Source organism: Rhinatrema bivittatum, chromosome 5 (assembly GCF_901001135.1).
Source record: "Rhinatrema bivittatum chromosome 5, aRhiBiv1.1, whole genome shotgun sequence".
Lineage (NCBI taxonomy): Eukaryota > Metazoa > Chordata > Amphibia > Gymnophiona > Rhinatrematidae > Rhinatrema > Rhinatrema bivittatum.
Window position 1 is genome coordinate 352,968,258 of NC_042619.1, and position 24,041 is coordinate 352,992,298.

General features: G+C 39.5%; 1 protein-coding gene across 4 annotated transcripts in view; it reads right to left on the reverse strand.

Annotated features, from left to right (window-relative positions):
• Positions 1-2,719: 2,719 nt before the first annotated feature.
• Positions 2,720-24,041, reverse strand: part of TFDP1 (transcription factor Dp-1) — a 152,966-nt gene continuing 131,644 nt past the window's right edge. For all 4 annotated transcript variants that reach the window (XM_029604632.1, XM_029604630.1, XM_029604631.1 and 1 more), the window contains 4 exons: positions 21,558-21,709; positions 11,370-11,536; positions 9,938-10,019; positions 2,720-3,031 (listed from right to left, as the gene is read on the reverse strand). In XM_029604632.1, the coding sequence (XP_029460492.1) occupies positions 2,872-3,031; positions 9,938-10,019; positions 11,370-11,536; positions 21,558-21,709 (561 nt within the window). In that variant the 3' untranslated portion in view covers positions 2,720-2,871. The remainder of the gene's footprint in view (positions 3,032-9,937; positions 10,020-11,369; positions 11,537-21,557; positions 21,710-24,041) is intronic.

Below are 24,041 nucleotides of genomic sequence, written 5' to 3' on the forward strand. Positions count from 1 at the left end.
CAACTCTGCAAAAATGTAACATTGTCCCTATTACTGACGTAGAATATCCTTTTTTTGATTAACCTTACCCTCTCAATAGCCATACTGTAAGCGAGTATGGAAACGGCTTGATCATTTCTATGGGGCCTTGGTGAAGAAGACCTCATGTTGATGGGAGGAGAAAAGGATGATCTATTACAAGACACTTCAGATCTACATATCATGGCCTGCTTGGCCAGTCTGGTACTACTAGAATTAGAAATGCCCTTTCTATCTCAGTTTTTATTACTCAGCCTATCATTGGCCACAGTGGAAATACATACAGCAAGTGGTCTTATGGCCAACTTTGGGCTAGGGTGTCTATGGCTGTGCTGCCATGATCACGGCTGTAATATGCTGTAGCCTTTGTATTCTGACTTGTTGTGGCTTCCCCTACCTTTGCACTAACTTAACAGGTCAGTGGTTCAATTCCCATTCTCTTGGATCTATTAAATGTCTGCTTAAGAAATCTGCATGAACATTCTCTAGACCTTCAATATGAAGGGCAGGTAGGACCATAGGCCCCATGAGTGTTCGCTTAATTGAACACAAAAAACAGATTTCCCCCAAGGACGAATGAGCTCCTACCATATTGCACTGTATTCAATACAATCACGCTTTCCAGGATTTTTCATGGACTGTATTGGAACACATACCACGTTCTCCAGATTACAGCTCAACTGTTGAGTGTTAACAAATGCATTTTTTTTTTTTATTACTTTGGACCCTATGTGCAACAACCAAAAAGATAACTGTATATTATTTATTATAGACTGAACAAGAACATTTTATTTGCAACATAAAAAAGAGGGGGACTTTAAGAAATCATGCAAAGATGATCATAGACCCTAAAGAGTACAATATGTACACTGTGTTCTTAGAATGATTGCAGGAAGACTGGCACTATGATGCAGCTCCATCACCGCTCTCTACATTAATGGTGGGGGTGGAAGGGAAATAGAACCAAGAGCTAAGAGAAACAGATAAGTATGAGAGAAAAAATGAGGGAAGCTTGCTGGGCAGACTGGATGGGCCATTTGGTCTTCTGCTGCCGTCATTTCTATGTTTCTATGATAGCCCCGTACGATGTGCTTCCGGCTGAGTTATGATGGTCATTCTATTCTAAGATAAGTGTTTCACAATCTTCATTGTTTGAGTGAGAATATGTTGGTTAATCACTGAGAAGTGTCAAATTGTTTTTTATATGATGGTCCCTGTACTTTAGATTGGCATTTTCCTGAAAAATAAATTTAGAAAGTGCATTAGTGAACAGTTTTGTTGGGTGGATTATATAATGTATATGGATCACCATAGCTTTATTATATGAACCAGGCTGATTTACTTCCCTATATATGCAGACTACACTTTCAAAAATTATTTAAAAAATACAGTTTCAAATATACCATAGGTAAGTGTTTCAAGCTACCTTTATGTAACTATTTTTTTTTCTAATTCAAGACATTGATGAATATAAAAATGTTTTTCAAACATTAAGTGGGACTATCTCCCCCCCATCCCAAACCAAATTTAAAAAAAAAACACAGAGCTTCTTAAAAATGCCCATGCGTGGTTTTTATTAATAAAAACTAACAGTGTCAAGTTAAACAAATCAAACAATTAAAAGTCTCTGTATAGTCCATATAATATTACATAAAGTTTGTGTTTCAATAAAAAGACTATTGTCTTAGAACAGGCAGCTGACAGTATTTGTGCAGTTAATTGTTTTGTGAATAAATTTATAATGAGATACTATCACCGGCCCTTAAATTCCTATACATGTGCATGTGTATATTTGCACATACACACACATAGATAGATATCTATATATATATATATATATATATAGATATATATCTGGATGAACTATTAAAAATGATTGACAATTGAGTTAAAAAACTGAGAAACATTCTCTATATTTAATTTCAACTTTATAATAGATTACAGGAAGATGCTTATGAAACAAATACAAAACATTTGTTTCAATACATGTCTTTAAATGATAGACTTATAAAGAATGTAAACAACTATAATAAAAAGTTTCCAAAGTCTGCCTGTAAGAAATCAGGCAAATTTTACTATAAGCAATAAATCATTCCAAACCTTCAAGACATATTATATAGCTGCACCAGCACGGCAGTAAACTTTTGCCATAAAAGAAAACTTGGTAATTATATGTATTAAACATACATAGTGAAAGGGGAAAAAAGAACTCCAAGAATCACAATGTTAGGAATAATTTAAGGGAAAAGAAATGTAATGACATTTCTGATGTCTACCATGTATAGAAAAAGGTAAAACATTTCATTGCTAAGTATCTTTGGACTGCATGATTTAACAAAAATTATCACTAAATTATCTCGCTATCCCCATTCCTCTCTACCTGCCATTATTTAAAACACACTCCAAATAAATGGCCATTCAGCGTACCCATTGTTCCATGGAAGGACAGCAGTTTATTTTTTTTTTATTAATGTGGATTAAGTACACATTCTTTAACATACTCAGCAATAACTGAGGGGCAAAATGGAACTTGTTTTCACAAGTGTAAAAGTAAAAAAAAAAAATAAAATAAAAACCTAGGAACCAGAGAAAAATAAAGAACTCGCAGTAACATACTGATATCAAAACACACATCCACACCACATTGGGGGGAAAAAAAAAGTCCTTAACACAACATCCCTTGTTTTCTTCTCAGCGGTGCAACATTTAAACATTTTACCAATATTTCCTCTGGGGAGATAGGAGATAAAAATAAAAAAAAAAATTGGGTGTTCCTCCACCCAAAATTTATTTCTGAAGTCTGTCAACTTCTGCGGGGAAGAAAAAGAAAAGGAAAAATGTCTTATGGATAGATCAGTCGTCGTCGTCATTCTCATTGAAGTCATCGTCATCGTCGTCATCATCATCATCATCTTCGCCAACGTAAGACACTGGCGTCTCAACCCGGGAGCCGCTGTACTGCGATCCATTGGAACTTGTAGCCAACATTCCATCGGAGCCATTGGTAAAGTCACTGCAACAAGAGGAATGAATTAAGTACAAATTATTCCACACCAAATTTGAATCTACCCGTCTTCCTGCGTGTGGGGAGGTTTGCCCGTTTACATTTTAATGGCTTTTCTAATTTGTCTTACTCAGTGACAGGATCGTTCACCAACAATCTACTTCAATTTAAAACTGTTCTTCTGCAACAATATAATAATAATTAGAGCTTGGGGTTACAGGTTAGTTTATCTGTAAAAAAACAAAAACAAAAGAACTAATGCATTAACTTTCTGTACTTTTGCAAATTCACACTGCAAATGCTTTATAAAACATGCCTGAAAATGTTCATTATGGAATTTTGTCACGTGATAATGTACAGTAGATAAAATAGCTATTTCTGTCTTGTATCATATCAGTATTACATAAAGCACTCAATTACAACAATGCGCCATATAGCATAATGGTATTTATTTTTCTTTTGCAGCTCAAATTGTAACCAATGCTGGATTTCTGGTGCAATGAGCTTTCATTCTCAGCTACCCAGGGATGTACACTTTGAAGTGCCAAAAAGCGGACTATAAAAATCTAAAATATTAGATCTAGTCCCCTACTCTTTCTAGTCAGGTCATTGCAACATTGGTCCTGAGATTTGGAGTCACACTTCAGGGCTCTTTCCAGAACCTTGTAACATGGGCTCTAAATCCAACCACACACCTGTCGCTCTTAATGATCTTAACTCTAACATCCTCAACCCTTGCTAACTCAGGGACTGGAAGACCCAAGTTGGAGATTGAACTAAGGACCTTCCACATGGCAGTGCATAGCTCTGCCACTGAACTAGTCCCCGAACAGTAATTTTATTCAGAAACGTACGAGTACTTCATGGAATGGACTTTATGTCGCAGTTTAGAGTAAGGAATGTATAAAACCCCAAAACAGGAAACAATTTTGTATTGCTTTTTTGCATGGTTTTCATTCAGTAAAACTGTCAGCTACACAAGTTTGTTTTATTATAATGCAATAGAAATATACTTAGAAAATAAAACTGTTACACAGATTCATAACTATCATCATAGTAGCTTAATAGTTGTTGCAGACATGGACTTCTTGGCAAACCAATTTGGTCAATAATTCTTACTCAGTTTTGATCTCCCCCATCCTCATTTTTACCAGTATTTTTTTACCTGTACCAAGCATGCTTGAGTTCTTTCCTGGTTTTGGCTGCTACGCCTCTGTTGATAGATGATGCTAGGTATCTCTCAGTACAGAAATACTTCCTCACACTTCACCAATTTCCAAGTTACACTCAAGATAGTCGCTATAATTAGAAGCTTTTAAAAGGGGGTATTGAGAAAAGATTGCGAGGAGAGGTCAGCCTTTAAGCTTTGTTTTAAACAGTTTAGGTTGGAAAAGTCTAGAGAGCAACTCTTTGTGTGCTGAAGGGCCAAATCTGTGGAATGCCTTACTAGAAGAAATTAAGCATGAGACATCCCTGTTAAGGTTCAGGAAGTTGGTTAAAGCATTCCTTTTTAGTCAGACCTTTCAGTAAATTTTGAGATGTCATTTCCAGGAAAGAGATAACAAGCCTTGATTCATGGATCAGGTTATGAAGAATTTCAGACTAGGAGTGGAGAAAAAAATGTTCCGTTTTTCATTTCATTTTCCACAAATTTCATTTCGTTAAGGGGTAGATTTTAAAAGGTTGCGCGTGAATGTGCACGCACTACCCGGCATGTACACATGGATGCCGGATTTCATAACATGTGCGCACATGTTATAAAATCAGGGGTCAGCGCGCGCAAAGGGGTGCACAGAGAAACTTGCGCATGCCAAGGCTCGTGGCCTTCCCCTGTTGCCTCCCAGGCTGCTCCAATTTAGGATCTATCCTTCCCACCCCTTCCCCTAACCTTCCCTCCCCCTATCCCTATCCTAACCCCCTAAAATAATTCTCACCTTTTACGCCTGCTCGAAGCAGGCGCAGGTTGTGTCTGCCGGCACGCGATCCCCCAGCACAGCGTCCTGGGGCTTTACGAGTGTGGCCGGACCTTTTTAAAATAGGCCCGGCGTGCGTAGGGCTTTTAAAATCCGGCCCTAAATGTTTATTGTGTTTAGTTAAAAAACCTAAACATTTAAACAAACCCCACCAAAAAAATAAACAAAAAAAAAAGAAATGGGGCCTTCCAAAGTCTCTTAAGCCGCCATCCCTCCCACCCAAAAAAATGTCAAGGCCGGGGATCTTCTCCGGTCTGGGAGGGATCAGATGCCGAGGCTTAGGCCCAGGTCAAAGCCTGGGCCTTTCATATAGCGCAAGCTTAGATCATAGAGATCCACCATGGCCATGGCAAAGTCAAGGCTTCGGCCTGGGCCTAAGCATTGGGATGGTCCCGATACCTAGGCCCAGGACGAGGCAGGTCACAGTGACCTTGGCCTATGCCCTCCGCAAGGCCCAGGCTTTAAGGCCCAACACCTGGGCCTCTGCCAAGGCTGGGGGGCCTGGGCCCGGCCAGATGTTGCGACCCAGTCTAGAACCTGGATATTGGGTCTCAACGCCTGGGCCCGGTACTGTGAGTTGGTCCAGAGACCTGGTCCCAAAGCCGGGACTTCAGCACCAGTCCCAGGCCCGATACCAGGACCTGAATCAGAGGCCAAATCCCAACGCTTGTGTGTTGACTGAAGAACAGGTCCTAATGCCAGGGTCTTGGCCCAGACCCAGGCCTGACATCAGGGCCTCGGCCCAGAGGCTGGGTCTTGTTGCCTGGGCCTCAGTGCGCTGCTCCTCATCTCGTCCGTAGGGGTCTTGCTGGAGTTAATTCCAGTACATTCATCTCAGTGGGCGGCACCATTTTCATGTATGGCATGAACTCTGGCGAGACCCGAGCAGACAGCATTTGGCTTTCAAGCACTGAAGAAAAGAAGAGGAGCTCCCAGGTCTGGGCCTGACCCTGGCGTTTGGCTTGGGTCTGGGCAGAGGCTCCAGCATCGGGACCCGGTCTCATCATCGGGCCTGGGCCATGATGCTGGATCCCCAGAGCAGGTAAGTTTTTCACATTTTTGGGGTCTCTGTCAAGGCTCTGGTGTCAGGCCTGGGCACTGGCTGAGACGCTATGTCACGCTTGGGCCTAGGCCACAGTTTGTGCGTTGCAGCTTATTTCTAGGCGCATCGCCCTCTGGCCCAGGCCAAGGCCCTTGCTTTGGGGCTCAGCCTATTCCAGAGGTGAGGTGTCATGGATAGATTTTGTTTTCAAAATGAATAGTGAAAACCAATGAAATCTCGTATATTGTCAATTGTTTAGTTTTGATATCGAAATGAAATTGGAAATTTTGTCTAATTGTAGATTTTGTTTCTTGCGCATGCCCATCCCTATTTCAGACTATGTTTTTCAAGTTCTGTGTCTCTCAGGCTGCTTTAAAATTATTTCTTGTCTTGTTAATTCAATTATATTTGTTTTTATTATTTTAATGAATATTTATGGATTTTTAAAAATCTGTTTATTGAAAATTAATCAGCCATATCATCTTTACAAAAGGTGTAGCTTCCATCAGCACGTTTTAGTCAGAATGTGCTAACAATTTGGTGCATTGAACTTGGTATTTGAGATCCATGTAATCCCTGACCTACCCTCATTTCCCACTCCCCCAGTTTCAAAACCTCCGGGGCAATCAAACATCCAAAGAATTAACCATCTTGCTACGGGACTCTAGAAAAAAAAAGAATTAAGAAATGTGTCCCAAACTTGCAAAAATGTTTGCCATTTAATAAAGCTTTTGAGTAAGCCACCTAGGAATTTTGATAGGCAGGGTATAAGCATTCAAAATAAAAACACAAACATTCTTTAGAATGGAAACAGAACTCATCTCCTGCAAAGAGCAAGCCTGCTTACCGTAAACTGTGTTTTCTATAGATAGGATGATTTAGCCATGGTGTCTGGGTGACATCTGGGCATCATGGGGTAGAGCTGTCTCTAAGATCGCAGAGTTTTTCCCTCTGTGTGGCTCTTCCTACTCGTCTCAGTTGAATTATTAAGCAGATGTATGAATAGTACATTTCAGATGGCTGTCCAGTGAGGAGGGAGGGTTCACATGGCTAAATCAACCTATCTATGGAAAACAGTTTATGGTAAGCAAACTTGTTTTCTGTCGATAAGCAGGCTTATTTAGCCATGCTGTTTGGGAGTCCCAAGCTGAATGTTGCTTGTGTTAGTCAATTGTCAGTCTTAACTAGCAACCCACATTATGGACAGCCACTAGTTTTGTTGGATGTGATATAACACTGCTGCTCCCATTGCAGCCGCTGACTGTTGAGACAGTAGTGGGATGTGAAAGTGTGAACTGAGGACCATGTCGCTGCTTTACAGATATCTTGATCTGGTACATTATGCAAGGGTGCTAATGAAGTTGCTGTAGCCCTAACTGGATTATGGAACACCACTGAATGTGACTTGTAACAGAATTGAATGCATCCAGTTATCCAATTTGATAGTGTCTTTCGTTACTGCTTTTTTGGGGTCATTTGGATTAAGAGACGAAACGTTGGCATGTATGTCTAACTTCTTGAGTTCTTTTGTAATATGCAAGGGCTCTTTTACAGTCCAATGTGTGAAGTGCCTTCTCCCTTTTATTTATGTGAGGTTTAGGAAAGAAAGTGGGTAATGAGATTGACTGATTTAAGTGAAAGGCTGACACCACCTTAGGTAAAAAGGTCTGGTATGTACGCAATAAAACCTCGTCATGGTGGAACTGCAAGTAAGGGTAATTGGTCACTAGGGCTTGAAATTCACTCACTCACCTAGCCAATGTGACCACAACTAGGAAAAGTACCTTCCAACAGGCCGATACGGTACAGTGCGCTCCGCCGGGGCGCACTGTCAACCCGCATTTGGACACGCGTTTGACGTGCTAGCTTTACCCCTTATTCAGTAAGGGGTAATAGCGCGCCGAAAACGCGTGTCCAAACCCCCCCCCCCTGAAACTAATGCATGTTGATGGCCCTATTAGTTATGCCCGCGTGATTCAGAAAGTAAAATGTGCAGCCAAAGGTAGGCATTAATTTCTCTCGGCACTGGGAAAGTGCACAGAAAGCAGTAAAAACTGCTTTTCTGTACACCCTCCGACTTAATATCATGGCGATATTAAGTCAGAGGTCCCAAAAGTTACAAAATAGTTAAAAATTATGAGATGACAAGTTTCAACCGGCCCAACGAGGAGTGATATACAGAACCCGGAGACTATTGGGATCTGGAACTTTTCCCTCTTGGTGGGGGGGTAATGCTGCTAGAAGTATGCGTGCCTCCGGAGCGCTAGGTATGGGCACTGAAGGTTCTTTTACTGGAAGTCTGGGTCTATCTTGCAGAGGCTCCAGTAGAGAAGGGGAATGACGTCTATGATCCCTGAAAGAAATATCCCATCCTGAGTGAGCCGAGTCTGGGGAAGAGGATAATTCGATAGGAGATTCATCCTCCATTTCCTAGTCAGACATCTGTAGAAGAGGCCGAGGAGTTAGTGTTGGTGACTGCTCTGGTTTGAGAATGAGCTTCAAGGTTTTTTGGAACATCATGATGTTCTGCCTTCGATACCACCTCTTTTTTGCAGAGAGACTTGTCCAAAGCTGTACCATACATCGCCTGTGTCGAATTTTTATTGTTTCGAGTAATGCATAGACTGTTTCAAATGCAAACTAGTCTTCGCTTCATGGGTCATTCTCCCACAGTTTCTGCAAGCCGCTTGGTCATGATTGGGACCGAGGCACAGATAACAGTAGTTGTGTCAGTCGCAGATGTGATTTTGCCACACTGGCAATATTTGAAGCCAGGAGTCTTAGGTATTTTAGCACTAAAAAAGTGCCTTTTTTTAAAATTTAATGTAATTTATCTATTTATTTATTTTTAAGAAAGATGAAAAGAATTCTGAGGCAAAAAGAAAAGGTGAAACACGTCTCCACATGTCCGTATAGAGCGCAGAAAAAATGAAATTGAGGAGACTCGAGATGTGCAGGAAGAGCTGTGCAGCCACACAGAGGGAAAAACTAAGAGCTTAGAGACACCATGATGTCACCCAGACCGCATGGCTAAATAAGCCTGTTTATCAATGGAAAAATAACTTTATGCATCCAGAAAGCTACACACAATATGAAAACTTATGATTCCTACAATATATTTCTTTTTGGGGGCTGGAGGGCACATTTGGTTTACTTTTGTAGTCAGGAAAAAGCTAAACAAAAAAGGGGAGATTATGCCATGAAAAGACAATTCTTAAAAAAAAAAAAAAAAAAGGCTGATCATACGGCCAGCTGCAAAATTAGTGGACCTTTTCATCACCCTGCCTCTGATGAACTCAAGGAATATTTATATCCACAGGTGAAATTTGTGGAAAGCATTTCATCTTGCTGAGCTCCACCAGGGGGGGAAAATATAGCTAGAAAAGTTAAGCAGCAGGCAAAAAATTTTTGGTAGCCACAGAAAATGTTTTTTAATCCCTTGTTATTTCAGTTGGCCTTTAAGTTTTTGTCTGCTTTTTAGTTTAGATTTTAATGTTTCTACAGCTTCTTTTCCCTCATTTGTAGTTCTTGCTTTTCTTACTTAAGGCACCAAATGCCAAACTGTAGGCACCTAGGTGACCTGTGCCTGGGATGCTACCATTTTTCCAAGTCACTGCAACTGCCAGTGTACAGCCATGTGAACAATACAGTTTGATGTCAGAATGCCAGCTGGCCTGGGCAAACAGAAGAGACCACCAATGTGCAACTGATGTAAGGCTAGCAGCAAGACAACCTGCACTGAAGTAGCATGTAACAGATACCAAGTTAACAAATGCATACGACTACAGTAATGGTTTATTTAAAAATTATTAAAGTTTAATTAATGTACCATGGTTATTTCACTTCCATCCCAAAGACTATAAAAATCTTAAGGACCTTTTTACACCTAACTGATCGTACCTGGTAGAAAACCGTGTGCCATTTGCAGCAGAACCTGCTGAAGATGTGACATACACACTGCTGATTGATCCCTGAGCCATTTCTGTAAATTGTAAACAAGAAAAGCCTCTAAAAAGACAGTCAAGAAGACTCTCTAAAGGAATATATTTTAGTAAAGCTCTAGTAACAATCAGAAACTAAGCATTTACATTTTTTTTTATAGGTCATTCATAGATCAAAGAAGGCTTCCAAATGACATCTAGTTATATTAAGTACAATATTTAAAGCGCGCTAAGCGCCAAGTTAAGCACCTATTTTCAACTGATCTACGATGCCTAATTATAACCTTAGATGCCTTAAATGGAGGCTGCAAAGGTTACGCCAACTATGGCCTTGTCTAAATCACCCAGCACTGGAAATGAGCCAAGTACTCAAATTCATTCCCCTGGCCTTGCCTCACCCATTTTTAATGCACAATAAATTTAGAATCTCAGTAGGAGGGGATTTTTTTTTTTTTTTTTTTAAGACTAATCTAGGTGCTTAACTCAAGATCTAGGTGCCCAGATCTTTTGAATACTGGGTTTAGATATAAACTAATCTAAGACCTACAAAACTACTTGCAAATTTTGCAAAGGCAGCACAAATTGGAAGGAGATCACCGATTCAAGTTCAGCAGCTGCACTTTATAAAAGCATTATCAAAAACTCTAAATTACTCTTACATTCCACCAATTCAAATAAAAAACTGTTCATTGAAGATTCAATTATAACATTCATAAAACACACCAATATACATTACATAATTTAAAATCATCAATACTCATGCTTAAACATATCCAAAATAAGTAAAAATCATAAACCCTAGTTTCTTAGCCTGCCAAAACTTTAGTTTAGCTAAAACAGTTGATATCAGCTTATGCAAAGTTATTTCTCTTGTCTTTTTCTTCACAATTCTTTTAAGAAAATGCAAAAAAAATAAATAAATAAAAGATATATATATTTTCCAATCATGAATAATACAACAGCACCTACACTGATCTGCGGTTGAAATAGGAATGGAGAAGGAAGCGATTTCAAACTGAATATGCAATCCACCTCAGAAAAAAAAATGCATACCGGTATTTCAAGAAAACAATTATGACAGCTATAATTTTTAAAATGCTTTCTTAGCCCTGCTACTTTAAGAACCTTCACTATTTCTTTGGCCTAAACATGTTTCATTTATTAGCTTATATCCTGCCTATCACATTGAACATATATACAAATATTCCAAATTACAACCATAGAACATCTAAAAGATTTTATAAAACTAAGCCCTATGTACTATCCCATACCAATAAATCCATAAAAATCACATCCCACCCCACCCACATAAAAACCAACACTCTCATAAACCCCTCTCCCCACTACTCAACCATTCCTCAAATATGTATATTGTACTGGTGATCACCGACCTGTCACATATGGTTCTAGTGCTTTAGGCACCAAGCTTCGTGCTGTTTTTAGGTCTTCTGCAGAACAGCTTCCAGATTCCAACCCACAAGCCATTCCCATTCGTTTTAATACTTCTATGTCATCATGGATTTCAAATGTGTTGTCAAAATTAAAAAGGTATTCAAACCTGGTGGGGGAAACCACATTATTCAAGTTAAAAAAAAAAAAAAAACAACTTTTTAACTTACAAATTTAAATTGCAACACAACTTGCAGTAACACCAAGCCCTATTAGGAAACCCACTAACATACAGCACACACACTGCGTACTGACGTGAGCACTGGAAATCTAGCATAGGCCACGCCAACATTCCTCCCACACTGTTACTGCCCCAACTCCAATGCTCTCCCACAACTGCCTGAAAATAGGTACCCACACTCTGGAGAAGACAAATTAGAAAAGCATAGAGTGTGTGAGAAGATGTAACTTGCATTACTCGTGTCCTGTTATGCAATACAAAGCTTTAAGGAAATGTTGCACAAACTGTCAGAAAACCACTTTTGAACTACAGGGCTGCATTTGCTGTGGATGCCTACAGTTCCTCGGTGCAAACTTCAGCATGGTCATCTCAGTCTCATTCTCAAGGGAAATAAGATGAGTTCCCATCTTAATTAGTTTATATCTATTTACTATCATGACCACCACCATTTGACTCCCATTACAGAAATTCAGAACCTCACTCCACTCATGATTTATTATATTTAATATAAATTTGATTTTTGCTGCCAAACATTCCAGAATAGACCAATACCCACTCAGGTTACAGCATTTGAATCCTCTCACCCTGGTCTCCACAAAGCAGTGATCATCTGCATTCTGAACACAACTGTGCACATTCACTTATAATCAAAATTTATGGTAATGTACTCACACTGGAGACAACTGACTGAATAACGAAATGAGAACAATTCAATTGTGTTTAATCTCTACACACTAGATAAAATTACAAATTAAAACAGCAAAACTAAACTGGAGAAAAAAAGGATCAAACAAAACACTAACCTAGTCACAGATTAATTAAGAGTGTAGGCTGCAAAGGTCCCTAAAATCTCAGGGGTTACAAAGCAGAATCTTGTTCTGCTTCACACTAATCTTCCAAACAGAACATAAGAACTTAAAATGTGCTATGTCGAGTCAGATGAAAGATACATCAAGCCCAGTATTTTGCCTGACAGTGGCCAAGCTGTGTCACTAGGAGGTAACCAGCAGATCCCAAAGAGTAGATTGATTGCTTGCTGCTTATTTGCAGGGATAAGCAATGGCATTGCTAAAGTCTACCTGGTTTATGGACACTTCCCCTCTAGGAATTAGATACATTTTAATAAATGAAAATGAAATGTATCACCTAACACCAAAGGCCTTAGCGATGTACAAAATAAAGCATTCACAAACAATACAAAACTTATAAAAAACATTTACATCATAAATGAAATCATAATGCACGGCATAGACACTTCACAGGAGGACCAAACAATATTCTTACCTAAAAAGCCTGTTTTAACAAAGTTTTTTTTAGGCGTCAAAACTTCTTAATACAATCAGACATTGAGCTCCATTAGTAAAGGAATTCTAGAGAGTAGGCACTGCTACTGAAAAGACGGATTCTCTTGTAATTGTGAGACTAGCAGTTCTGGCCGATGGAACATCAAGTAGCCCCTGCTGAGGGGATCTCAACTGTCGAGAAGGCTCATATAATTTTAGGAATGCATTAGATCATGGATAGGAACTAGAACTAACAAATGTGATTATCCCAACTTTATACACCATGCGCTGCTGCAATGGTAACCAGTGCAAATCACTGAGAACTGGGGTAATATGTTCATACCGTTTGATCCCAGTAATAAGCTGAGCAGTAGAATTTAACGAAAGATGCGAAGGAAGGCCCAAATAAAGGCCATTATAATAATCAGAGGAAAAATAGATGCTTGAACAGTATGAAAGTCACAATTATGTAGTAGATGTTTTAACCCTGAAAGCACATGTAACTTAAAAAACACAGATTGAACTGTGGCTTTGATTTGAGAATGAAAGTGCAGAGTCAACCCATACCCCTAAGTTTTTAAATCGGGGCATTAATTGAAAAATTCATATCAATCAGAATTGATTCTTGATGAAAAGTTGAATATGGTCTCTGAATTTCAGTTTTAGGCATCTGTTTGTCCAAGCTCCTTTTAAACCCCATTATGCTAGTTAATTTTAAGTACATCCTCTAGCAACAAAATTTCACAGATTGTGTGTTGAATAGAAAGACACTTTCGCCAATTTGTTTTAAATCTGCTATTTGTTAATTTTGACCCTCCCGGGGGCGGAGTTAAGATGGCTGCCGGACTGTTTAGCTTGGCGTGAGACCCTTGGCTGAGAGCTTTAAAATTCTTTTTTCCTGCGAATTTCTTACCTGAAATGGGGAGGAAGCGAAAACCGAGGGGACAGTATCCTGCACTGACCCCCGGGACGCCCGTAACCGGTCCAATGGACTCTCACGTTCGTCGCAGCGAAATCGGAGTGGGGCAGCAGCCGTTGGAGAGTGGGGGAGGAGAAGCTGTGCTCCCTGCCCTCCCAGGCTCAACATCTTCGTTCAGCTCCGCAGAGAGGACTCCCCCGGTAAATCCTGCGATTGCAAGGAGAGCCTCACCGGAGGTGTTTGCACCTCAAGAGGGCAGGCCAGTCAGGACCGGGTGAGACCCTAGCTGCAATCTCGAGCCCGCTGGAATCAACAGGGCTGACCGGAGTGGAAAGGGGAGCATTACATGAACCCGTGGGAGCGAATGAAGCGAACGGAATTCTATCAACAGCAGAAATCCCTCCTCTGGTAAGACCTATGACTTTCTCACTAGAAACGCTGTGGGAGGCTATAAATGATATGAGAAACTCCATTCTCCAGCAACTAATTCCGGTAACAGAGCAAGTCAAACAGCATGACCTTAAAATTGAGGTGGTTTCAAATGAATATGTACAAATGGGAAACCAGGTATCAGCGATTAGAACTGAGTTGAATAGAGTGCAACAAAATCAAGTGGTGATCCTTAAAGAGAAGCATAGTACAGCTTTAAAGATGGAAAGTCTGGAAAATTTGGTCAAAGGCAGAAATCTGCGATTTATTAACTTTCCTCAGTTATTTTATTTATTTATTTATTTATTTAAGGTCTCTTTTATACCGACATCCGTTGACACATCGCATCGGTTTACAAAAAACAAAAACATTTGGGCAGAGCCCTTACATATAACAGCGGAACAGGATTAACTTTTGGGCAGGGCCCTTACATATAACCAATAGAGTACATTAAACAGGGGGTGAAAACTAGATATAAATATAACTCAATATGAGTAAAAAACTATATACACAGATAGGAGAGTTCAAAATACAAAAAACAGCAGGCAAATTCTTAGTCTTAAATCGAAAGCATTCATGGTCATAGCTCGAAGATTATATTATAGAGGAATTCTCTAGAGGGGAAATTCTAAGTGGTGGGGGGGGGGGGATATGGTCTTTATGAGTTACCTTAAAGAATTTCTTAAGATCTCAGACTCTGCGCTTCCACCAATAACCAAGATATTCTATCTGCCTAAAGCAAGAACAACATTGGGAGAACAAGGAGGAGAAGGTGAAACTTCAAGACCTGCAACTAATCAACCTTTGGAAATGGATTTATCAGTCATCCTCGAAACATCAGATTCAGAGATGGCCGTCCCTGCAACTCTTATAGTGACTTTGGTACTAGAGACAGACAGGGAATGGCTTTTGAAATTAGTATTGAGAAATCGGAATATAAACTATTTGGGTTGTAGAATACGTGCCTTCCCAGACGTATCTAGAGAAACTCAGAAGAGGAGAAAGGCTTTCTTGCTGTTAAGACAACAAGTATTATTAATAGGGTGGAATTTCCTTCTGAAATTCCCTTGTAAATGTGTAGTCAAATATTCAGGGAATACATATGTATTTTTTGATCCTCTGCAGTTAACCCAATTTTTAATTGGGAAAAATCCGTTAACTCCAGTAGCCCTCACGGAATCTTGCAAGGATACCCCTAGTCCCTCATGAATAGATAAATGTTCGCTGTAACAGTCTGGAATTTCCTCAATGATATAGATATTTCTATTTCCTTAGGTTGTGGATACTCACCCCCCAGTAATTAGGGGACTTATAAATGTTAGAGTGTGGGAAATTCAAATGCTTTTCTTTTATGATGTATAATCAATGTGGAATTTTCTTTGTGTATACCCTCTCTACTTTTTCTTTCAAGTATGATCTTGATAAATATTTGTAAAATTGCATAAATAAAGAAAATTTTGAGTGCCCCCTAATCTTACTATTTGAAAAGGTTAATTGCTATCCCCTATTTTATCTGTTTCATCCCATTCATGATTTTATAAGCCTCTATCAAATTCAGCCTCTTATCTATACTGCAAGCTGAAGAAGCTCTAACCTATTAAGCCATTCATAAGGGAGCCGTTCCATACCCTTTATCATTTCTTTACCTCTCTGTACCTTTTCCTTGTACTAATACATATTTTATGAGATGGGGCAACCAGAATTCCACACAATAAAGGTGCAGTTGCACAATGGTTTGATATAGTGACGACATTATGTTCTCCATTTTATTCTTCATTCCTTTCCAAATAATTCTTAATGTTCCATTTGCTTTTTTGATTGCTACTGCACACTGAGATGAGGATTTCAATGTATTGTCTACAATTCCAATATCCATTTTTGGGTGATGACTTCTATACAGAACCCAATATTGTGCACCTATATTTGGGATTCTTTCCCTATATACAACACTTTGCACTTTTCCACATTATATTTCATCTGCAACTTAAATGCCAAGCTTACATAGCCCTTCTGCTGTTCTTCATAGTTCACTTATGTTTTAACAACTTTGAAGAACTTTGTGTCTGCAAATTTGACCACCTCATTCTACCTTTTTCCAGATCATTTATGTAAATGTTAAACAGCATCAGTCCCAGTACAGAGTCCTGGGGCACTCTACTATTCTCTCCATAGGGAAAATGTACCATTTTGGCCAACTCAATTTCCTCTCAACTCGTTATCAATCCACAGTAGGACATCTTCTCCTAGCCTGTGACCTTTTAAATATCCTTAGAAGTCTGAGGGATTTTATCAAATGCCTTCAAAAATTCAAACTGGCTCACCCTTTATCCTCAGTTACATCTTCAAGCAATTCTAATAGATTGGTAAGGCAAGACCTTCCTTTGTGGAATCCAAGTTGACTCTTCCCCATTAAGCCATGTGTATTCACACAGCTAATAATTCTGTTCTTAAGCATAGCTTCCATTCTTTTGCCTGAAACAGATGTCAGTTTTCTTGATCACACCTGGAACCCTTTCTAAAAACTGGCACATTGGCCACCTTCCAGTTTTCAGGCACAATTTTAATGATAAATTATAGATTGCTAGTAACAGTTCACAATTTAAGAATATGTGCACCATGCTGTGTCGGACCACAGGTCCATTGAGCCCAACATCCTATGTGACAGTAGTAATCTGGGTCATTTGGAGATACTCAGATTCAATTCCATGTTGCTCACGCCCATGGATTTCATATTTGAGTTCTTTTAGGACTCAGAGGAGGTGGGGCAAGCTATCCGGGCCTCATGGGTTACATTTTACTTTGTCAAGTTGCTCTATTTCATCTTCCAGTTTCACAGTGATTTACTTCAGCTCCTCTGAATCACCTGGTGTAGCTATCTCTCCAAAATCCTGCGCAGTAAAAACTGAAGCAGAAACCAGTAACTCATTTAGTTTTGCTTCTATGGCCTTATGTTCCCCAAGTACTCCTTCCACCTAGTGATCCCGTAGTGCAACTATCACAAGCTTCTTAATTTTGATGTTCTTGAAATTGTTAGTTTTTGCCTCTTTGAAAAATGTCCTTTTCCTTTAATAGCCTCTTTCACTTCTCTATTTCATCATGCTGGCAGTTGTATGTTCTCTCTTTGACCTTTATTATTGCATAGAATATTTTATCTAGGCTTCCAAGATGGTATTTTTAAACAATCATAGGAAAAACAGGTGGAGTGGAACTCCACATGCAAAAATATTAAGAAAAAACAAATGTGATTAGCGTGTATAAACTGTACAAAATATTCAAAATCATTGCTTTGATGATCTTAGTTTTATTCCACTTATTGTAAAAATTACATTTGTGAATAAAACAAGATCATAGCTATGGTTTTGAATATTTTGGACAGTTTATACACATTGATCACTCAATTGTTTTTCCTTAATATTTTAAACAATCACCATTCCTCATGCAAACTTTTCACCTTTGTAACCACTTTAGTTCTCTGCTAATTTCATTTTATCAGTTTCCTTTTTTTAAAAAAATTTACTACTATTTCAGTAGTTTTTGATATCCTCCTGCGATTACATCAAATTTGATTACATTATCATTACTACTGCCAAGTAATTCCAGATTTACGTTCTACTGAGAAATAGATCTAACATAAAAACATGCCATGCTGGGTCAGACCAAGGGTCCATCAAGCCCAGCATCCTGTTTCCAACAGAGGCCAAACCAGGCCACAAGAACCTGGCAATTACCCAAACACTAAGAAGATCCCATGCTACTGATGCAATTAATAGCAGTGGCTATTCCCTAAGTAAATCTGCTTAATAGTTGCCAATCCAGGCCATAAGAACCTGGCAAGTACCCAAAAGCTGAGCTTTGGAAAGAACATAAGAACATGCCATACTGGGTCAGACCAAGGGTCCATCAAGCCCAGCATCCTGTTTCCAACAGTGGCCAATCCAGGCCATAAGAACCTGGCAAGTACCCAAAAACTAAGTCTATTCCATGTTACCATTGCTAATGGCAGTGGCTATTCTCTAAGTGAACTTAATAGCAGGTAATGGACTTCTCCTCCAAGAACTTATCCAATCCTTTTTTTAAACACAGCTATACTAACTGCACTAACCACATCCTCTGGCAACAAATTCCAGAGTTTAATTGTGCGTTGAGTAAAAAAGAAGTTTCTTCGATTAGTTTTAAATGTGCTACTTGCTAACTTCATGGAGTGCCCCCTAGTCTTTCTATTATCCAAATGAGAAAATAACCGATTCACATCTACCCGTTCTAGACCTCATGATTTTAAACATCTCTATCATATCCCCCCTCAGTCATCTCTTCTCCAAGCTGAAAAGTCCTAACCTCTTTAGTCTTTCCTTATAGGGGAGTTGTTCCATTCCCCTCATCATTTTGGTAGCCCTTCTCTGTACCTTCTCCATCGCAATTATATCTTTTTTGAGATGCGGCGACCAGAATTGTACATAGTATTCAAGGTGCGGTCTCACCATGGAGCGATACAGAGGCATTATGACATTTTCCGTTTTATTCACCATTCCCTTTCTGATAATTCCCAACATTCTGTTTGCTTTTTTGACTGCCGCAGCACACTGAACCGACGATTTCAATGTGTTATCCACTATGACACCTAGATCTCTTTCTTGGGTTGTAGCACCTAATATGGAACCTAACATTGTGTAATTATAGCATGAGTTATTTTTCCCTATATGCATCACCTTGCACTTATCCATATTAAATGTCATCTGCCATTTGGATGCCCAATTTTCCAGTCTCACAAGGTCTTCCTGCAATTTATCACAATCTGCTTGTGATTTAACTACTCTGAACAATTTTGTGTCATCTGCAAATCTGATTATCTCACTCGTCTTTATTTCTTTCCAGATCATTTATAAATATATTGAAAAGTAAGGGTCCCAATACAGATCCCTGAGGCACTCCACTGTCCACTGCCTTCCACTGAGAAAATTGTCCATTTAATCCTACTCAGTTTCCTGTCTTTTAGCCAGTTTGCAATCCACGAAAGGACATCGCCACCTATCCCATGACTTTTTACTTTTCCTAGAAGCCTCTCATGAGGAACTTTGTCAAACGCCTTCGGAAAATCCAAGTATACTATATCTACCGGTTCACCTTTATCCACATGTTTATTAACTCCTTCAAAAAAGTGAAGCAGATTTGTGAGGCAAGACTTGCCCTGGGTAAAGCCATGCTGACTTTGTTCCATTAAACCATGTCTTTCTATATGTTCTGTGATTTTGATGTTTAGAACACTTTCCACTGTTTTTCCTGGCACTGAAGTCAGACTAACTGGTCTGTAGTTTCCCGGATCGTCCCTGGAGCCCTTTTTAAATATTGGGGTTACATTTGCTATCCTCCAGTCTTCAGGTACAATGGATGATTTTAATAAGTTACAAATTTCTACTCGAGTTGATTTGATTTGTATCAAGAAAGTCTGTATATAAAAGCCTTAAATAAATAAATAAATAATAGGTCTGAAATTTCATTTTTTAGTTCCTTCAGAACTCTGGGGTGTATACCATCCGGTCCAGGTGATTTACTACTCTTCAGTTTGTCAATCAGGCCTACCACATCTTCTAGGTTCACCGTGATTTGATTCAGTCCATCTGAATCATTACCCATGAAAACCTTCTCCATTACGGGTACCTCCCCAACATCCTCTTCAGTAAACACCGAAGTAAAGAAATCATTTAATCTTTCCGCAATGGCCTTATCTTCTCTAAGTGCCCCTTTAACCCCTCGATCATCTAACGGTCCAACTGACTCCCTCACAGGCTTTCTGCTTCGGATATATTTTAAAAAGTTTTTACTGTGAGTTTTTGCCTCTACAGCCAACTTCTTTTCAAATTCTCTCTTAGCCTGTCTTATCAATGTCTTACATTTAACTTGCCAACGTTTATGCTTTATCCTATTTTCTTCTGTTGGATCCTTCTTCCAATTTTTGAATGAAGATCTTTTGGCTAAAATAGCTTCTTTCACCTCCCCTTTTAACCATGCCGGTAATAGTTTTGCCTTCTTTCCACCTTTCTTAATGTGTGGAATACATCTGGACTGTGCTTCTAGAATGGCATTTTTTTTTTTTTTTTTTTTTTTTTTTAAACAATGACCACGCCTCTTGGACATTTTTTACTTTTGTAGCTGCTCCTTTCAGTTTTTTTCTAACAATTTTTCTCATTTTATCAAAGTTTCCCTTTTGAAAGTTTAGCACGAGAGCCTTGGATTTGCACACTATTCCTCTTCCAGTCATTAAATCAAATTTGATCATATTATGATCACTATTGCCAAGCGGCCCCACCACCGTTACCTCTCTCACCAAGTCCTGTGCTCCACTGAGAATTAGATCTAAAATTGCTCCCTCTCTCGTCTGTTCCTGAACCAATTGCTCCATAAAGCTATCATTTATTCCATCCAGGAACGTTATCTTTACGGTAGTTTTGATACATAAGCTCTTATGCCTTGGCTTCAATAGCACTCTCAAAGAAGTGTCATATCTGCTTGTGACTGGCCTTTCAGTTAATATAACATGTTCTCTATATTTCACAAAAGTAAGTACACAGAACCCAACCTAAATGAATTATTCCTCTAGTAAAAAGGATCACAGCTAAATTCTACAATTATTGTAAAGATGACTTTGCAATTAAACACCTGGCAAAGCAAGCCACATATTGTCATATATGACTCACCTTTATCCAAATGAACTATGTTGTTATAAAGGGGGGGGGGGGGGGGGAAGAGTCTCTCCCCCTCCTTATTGGACTTCCTACTTATATTCGCCTCTCCATAACCTTACCTCCCTCTTTCTCTGCTTCCTGCCCCCCCTGTCCTCCTATATGCCCCTCTTGCCCTCACGTTAAACATGCCTTGCAGCTTTAGTCTTCCTCCATTTTCTACCTTTTCTTCCTCACACCCATTATAATTTTCTCCTCCTCGCCTCTTATGACTATAGCTTAGCGCAATACATATACATTGGTTTTCCCTTCATGCTACCAATGTCCTATGTAAATATAAATGGTTTGCATTATATTTCAGTTATGCTATACCTCCTTACCTCTGTTTCTTGTAATCCAATACTATACAATCACAATGTTTATTGTAAATATTTCAAATGCTATATCTGTTTATGCGTTACCTTATATTCACAATGTTCCTTGTAACTCTATATGTTATAATCTCAATGTTCCCTGTAAACCGATACAATGTGTAAACGGTTATCGGTATATAAAAACCACTAAATAAATAAAGTGTGTTAAACTCACAACTGAAGGTGTGTGCTCAAAGTCTGGCCTTTTCTAGAAAAAAAACAACTTACTTGTCGTTAGAAATACTGCAGTCAATCACAGTCTTTTTGCTGGTATTCACAATGATAAATGGCAGGTGTATTACAGAATTGGAGGGAGGTGGTCGATTTGCCTGCTGCTCTGCCTGACGATTCCTCTGAACCAGATTCTTAAAGGCAATTTGCTGCAAGAAGAAAATGGCAAGTCGTGTTAAGTCTTCAAAACAAGGTAAATATTTCACAGTATAGCAAGTGTTGAATGAAAAACTGTGGAAGCCAGAAATGCAACCATATGATAAGCAATCACAACCAAAACAAATTTAGAGCATAGTATTAAAATCATTTACTGTAATAAAATTTCAAATGTTTAAAACTTCCTTAAAGAAACTAAAAATATAGCCTAGCCTGAGGCACTGTTGCTTGTTGGGATGGGCCAGACCCTGGAAGCCATTTTTCTTTGCTGGAAAAACTGCTTGAATTCCCAACTCTGATACCTCCTAAAAGAAGAGCATGCTTCAGAGATGGTAGTGGAAATGGTCTGAAGGATCAACAGACCCATAACTTCCTTTATCTCATCTCCAAAGAAATTCCCTCTAGTATATCTCGCACATCAGCAAGCCCCTCCTCCTCATCCTCTTAGGAACCGGATGCACACAGCCATGAGATTCTGCCTGAGGAAGCAGTGTCTCTCAATCACTACATACCAAGCTGATAAATTGGTTTTTCATAAGCCTCACCTTGAGCCATCCATGAATGCAATCCACTAATTCTATCAGGAGAGGTGTTTCGGGTATTTTTTTGCTCTTTCCAGAATGGTGTACAAATGCTGGACCATGTAGATCTGGCAAGATGCCATGCAGGCTTGCAGATCATTCTGAGTTCCTTCTCTCAAGTAGTCTAAGGTCTGACACTCATGCTCAGGGACCAGCAGATTTCTTTTGCTCAGTTCTGTAACTGGGGCTGGTGAAATCCCTCAAGTCATTTGGGCATAATACTTGGTGTTTGCCTTCTTATGGACCAAGACTACAGAGTGTGGGATTTTCCTGGTAGAGGATGGACAGGCACTACCACCAGCTCCTTAGGGATATCCAGGTACTTCAGACCAAAAATGGGTGACCTAGGATTTTTAACTTCAAATCAAATGCTATGGACTTGGCTAAAACATGTACAAAGTCTGCAGATGAAATATCCTCAATGAATCTCATTCTTTGCCTACTGGAACCCTGTCCTATGAGGGGGGGGGGGGGGGGGAACACTCCCAGGACTGCTGAGAGTCTCACACTATGAAAACTGGAAGCGATTTCTGAGCCAGCGCAGACTCCAAATCACAAGTTAGCCATCTGCACTAAAAGCCAGTTGGCTCTGAGAGACTGGGAAAGCTTCCCTCTGAGCCTATTCAGCTCTGGGTCAATGCGCTTGGCACCAAAAGACTCCGTGTCAAAAGCCCAAGGTTGGCATCAACTGGAAAAAAAGAAGTAGTGGATTGCTTGATGGTTTAAGTGGGGTGGAGCTATTCTACCCATACTGCTCCATATTCTTTGCATATTAGGTAACCAACTGTTCATTCTTGAACATTGCAAAGACTATGGGATTCAGTAGGCAGGGTGACTTTCAGAGTCTCTCAAGGGGTGCTGAAAGCCTGACTAATTACAGGTACCCATGTGGCAAGTTCCTAAACAGGAGGTACAGTAGTCTACAGAATTTATCTGCTTTTGAACCGTTCTTCCATGACCTTTGGACACAGTTTCTTCTCAACAATGTGCTCAAGTACTGAAGAGCACATTGCTCTTCACAAGTTGGGAGATGGAGATCTGTCTTGATCCTTGGGCCTATCCTTAAGCTTCAGCATTAAATGAGCCAATGCTTTTTTTTCCAGCAACTCGCCTAACTCCAGTGGATTGTGTGGCTTCATGGCGGTTCTGCTTCAATGTCATGGCTGAAGGCTCAGTAGACTTTGATTTCTTTAATTCTTTAAGATAAGACAATAGCCTCATTTTGTGGACCTTGATAGCCCTTGGTGAAATCCTTGAGCTGTTATAACAGGATGTACAGTGATCTTCTTAGATACTAGCAGCAGGTCTTATGACAGTCTGACATCTTCTGCCTGCAGGCCAGGTAAAATGAGAAGCCATCATGTCTTCTTGATCATCATAAGAGAGAATGGAGACCAAGAGCAGAAAAGTTTAAAATGAGAATCTGAATTGGATAATGTGCTTGACTAGGAGGTTTCAAGGGGCAGTGGTTCAAAAAGGGCCTGCTGACAGGATACAACCCCCAAAAAAACACCAAAAAAAAAAAAAGCTTTATAAAGCCAGCACGATAGGTACACTCAGATTGTCCACAGGTGGGAAGTGTTCTGTGGACATGATTTTACTGTCAGCTAGCATCTTTCCTCTGGGATGTAGGCACTTCTGCAAAAGATGCTGACATCTCTGCAGCATCTATCCTGCTATTCTCAAGTCAGATTCTACATAATGTATGGCATTACATCTCACTAGACAGACCACTGGGTTACTG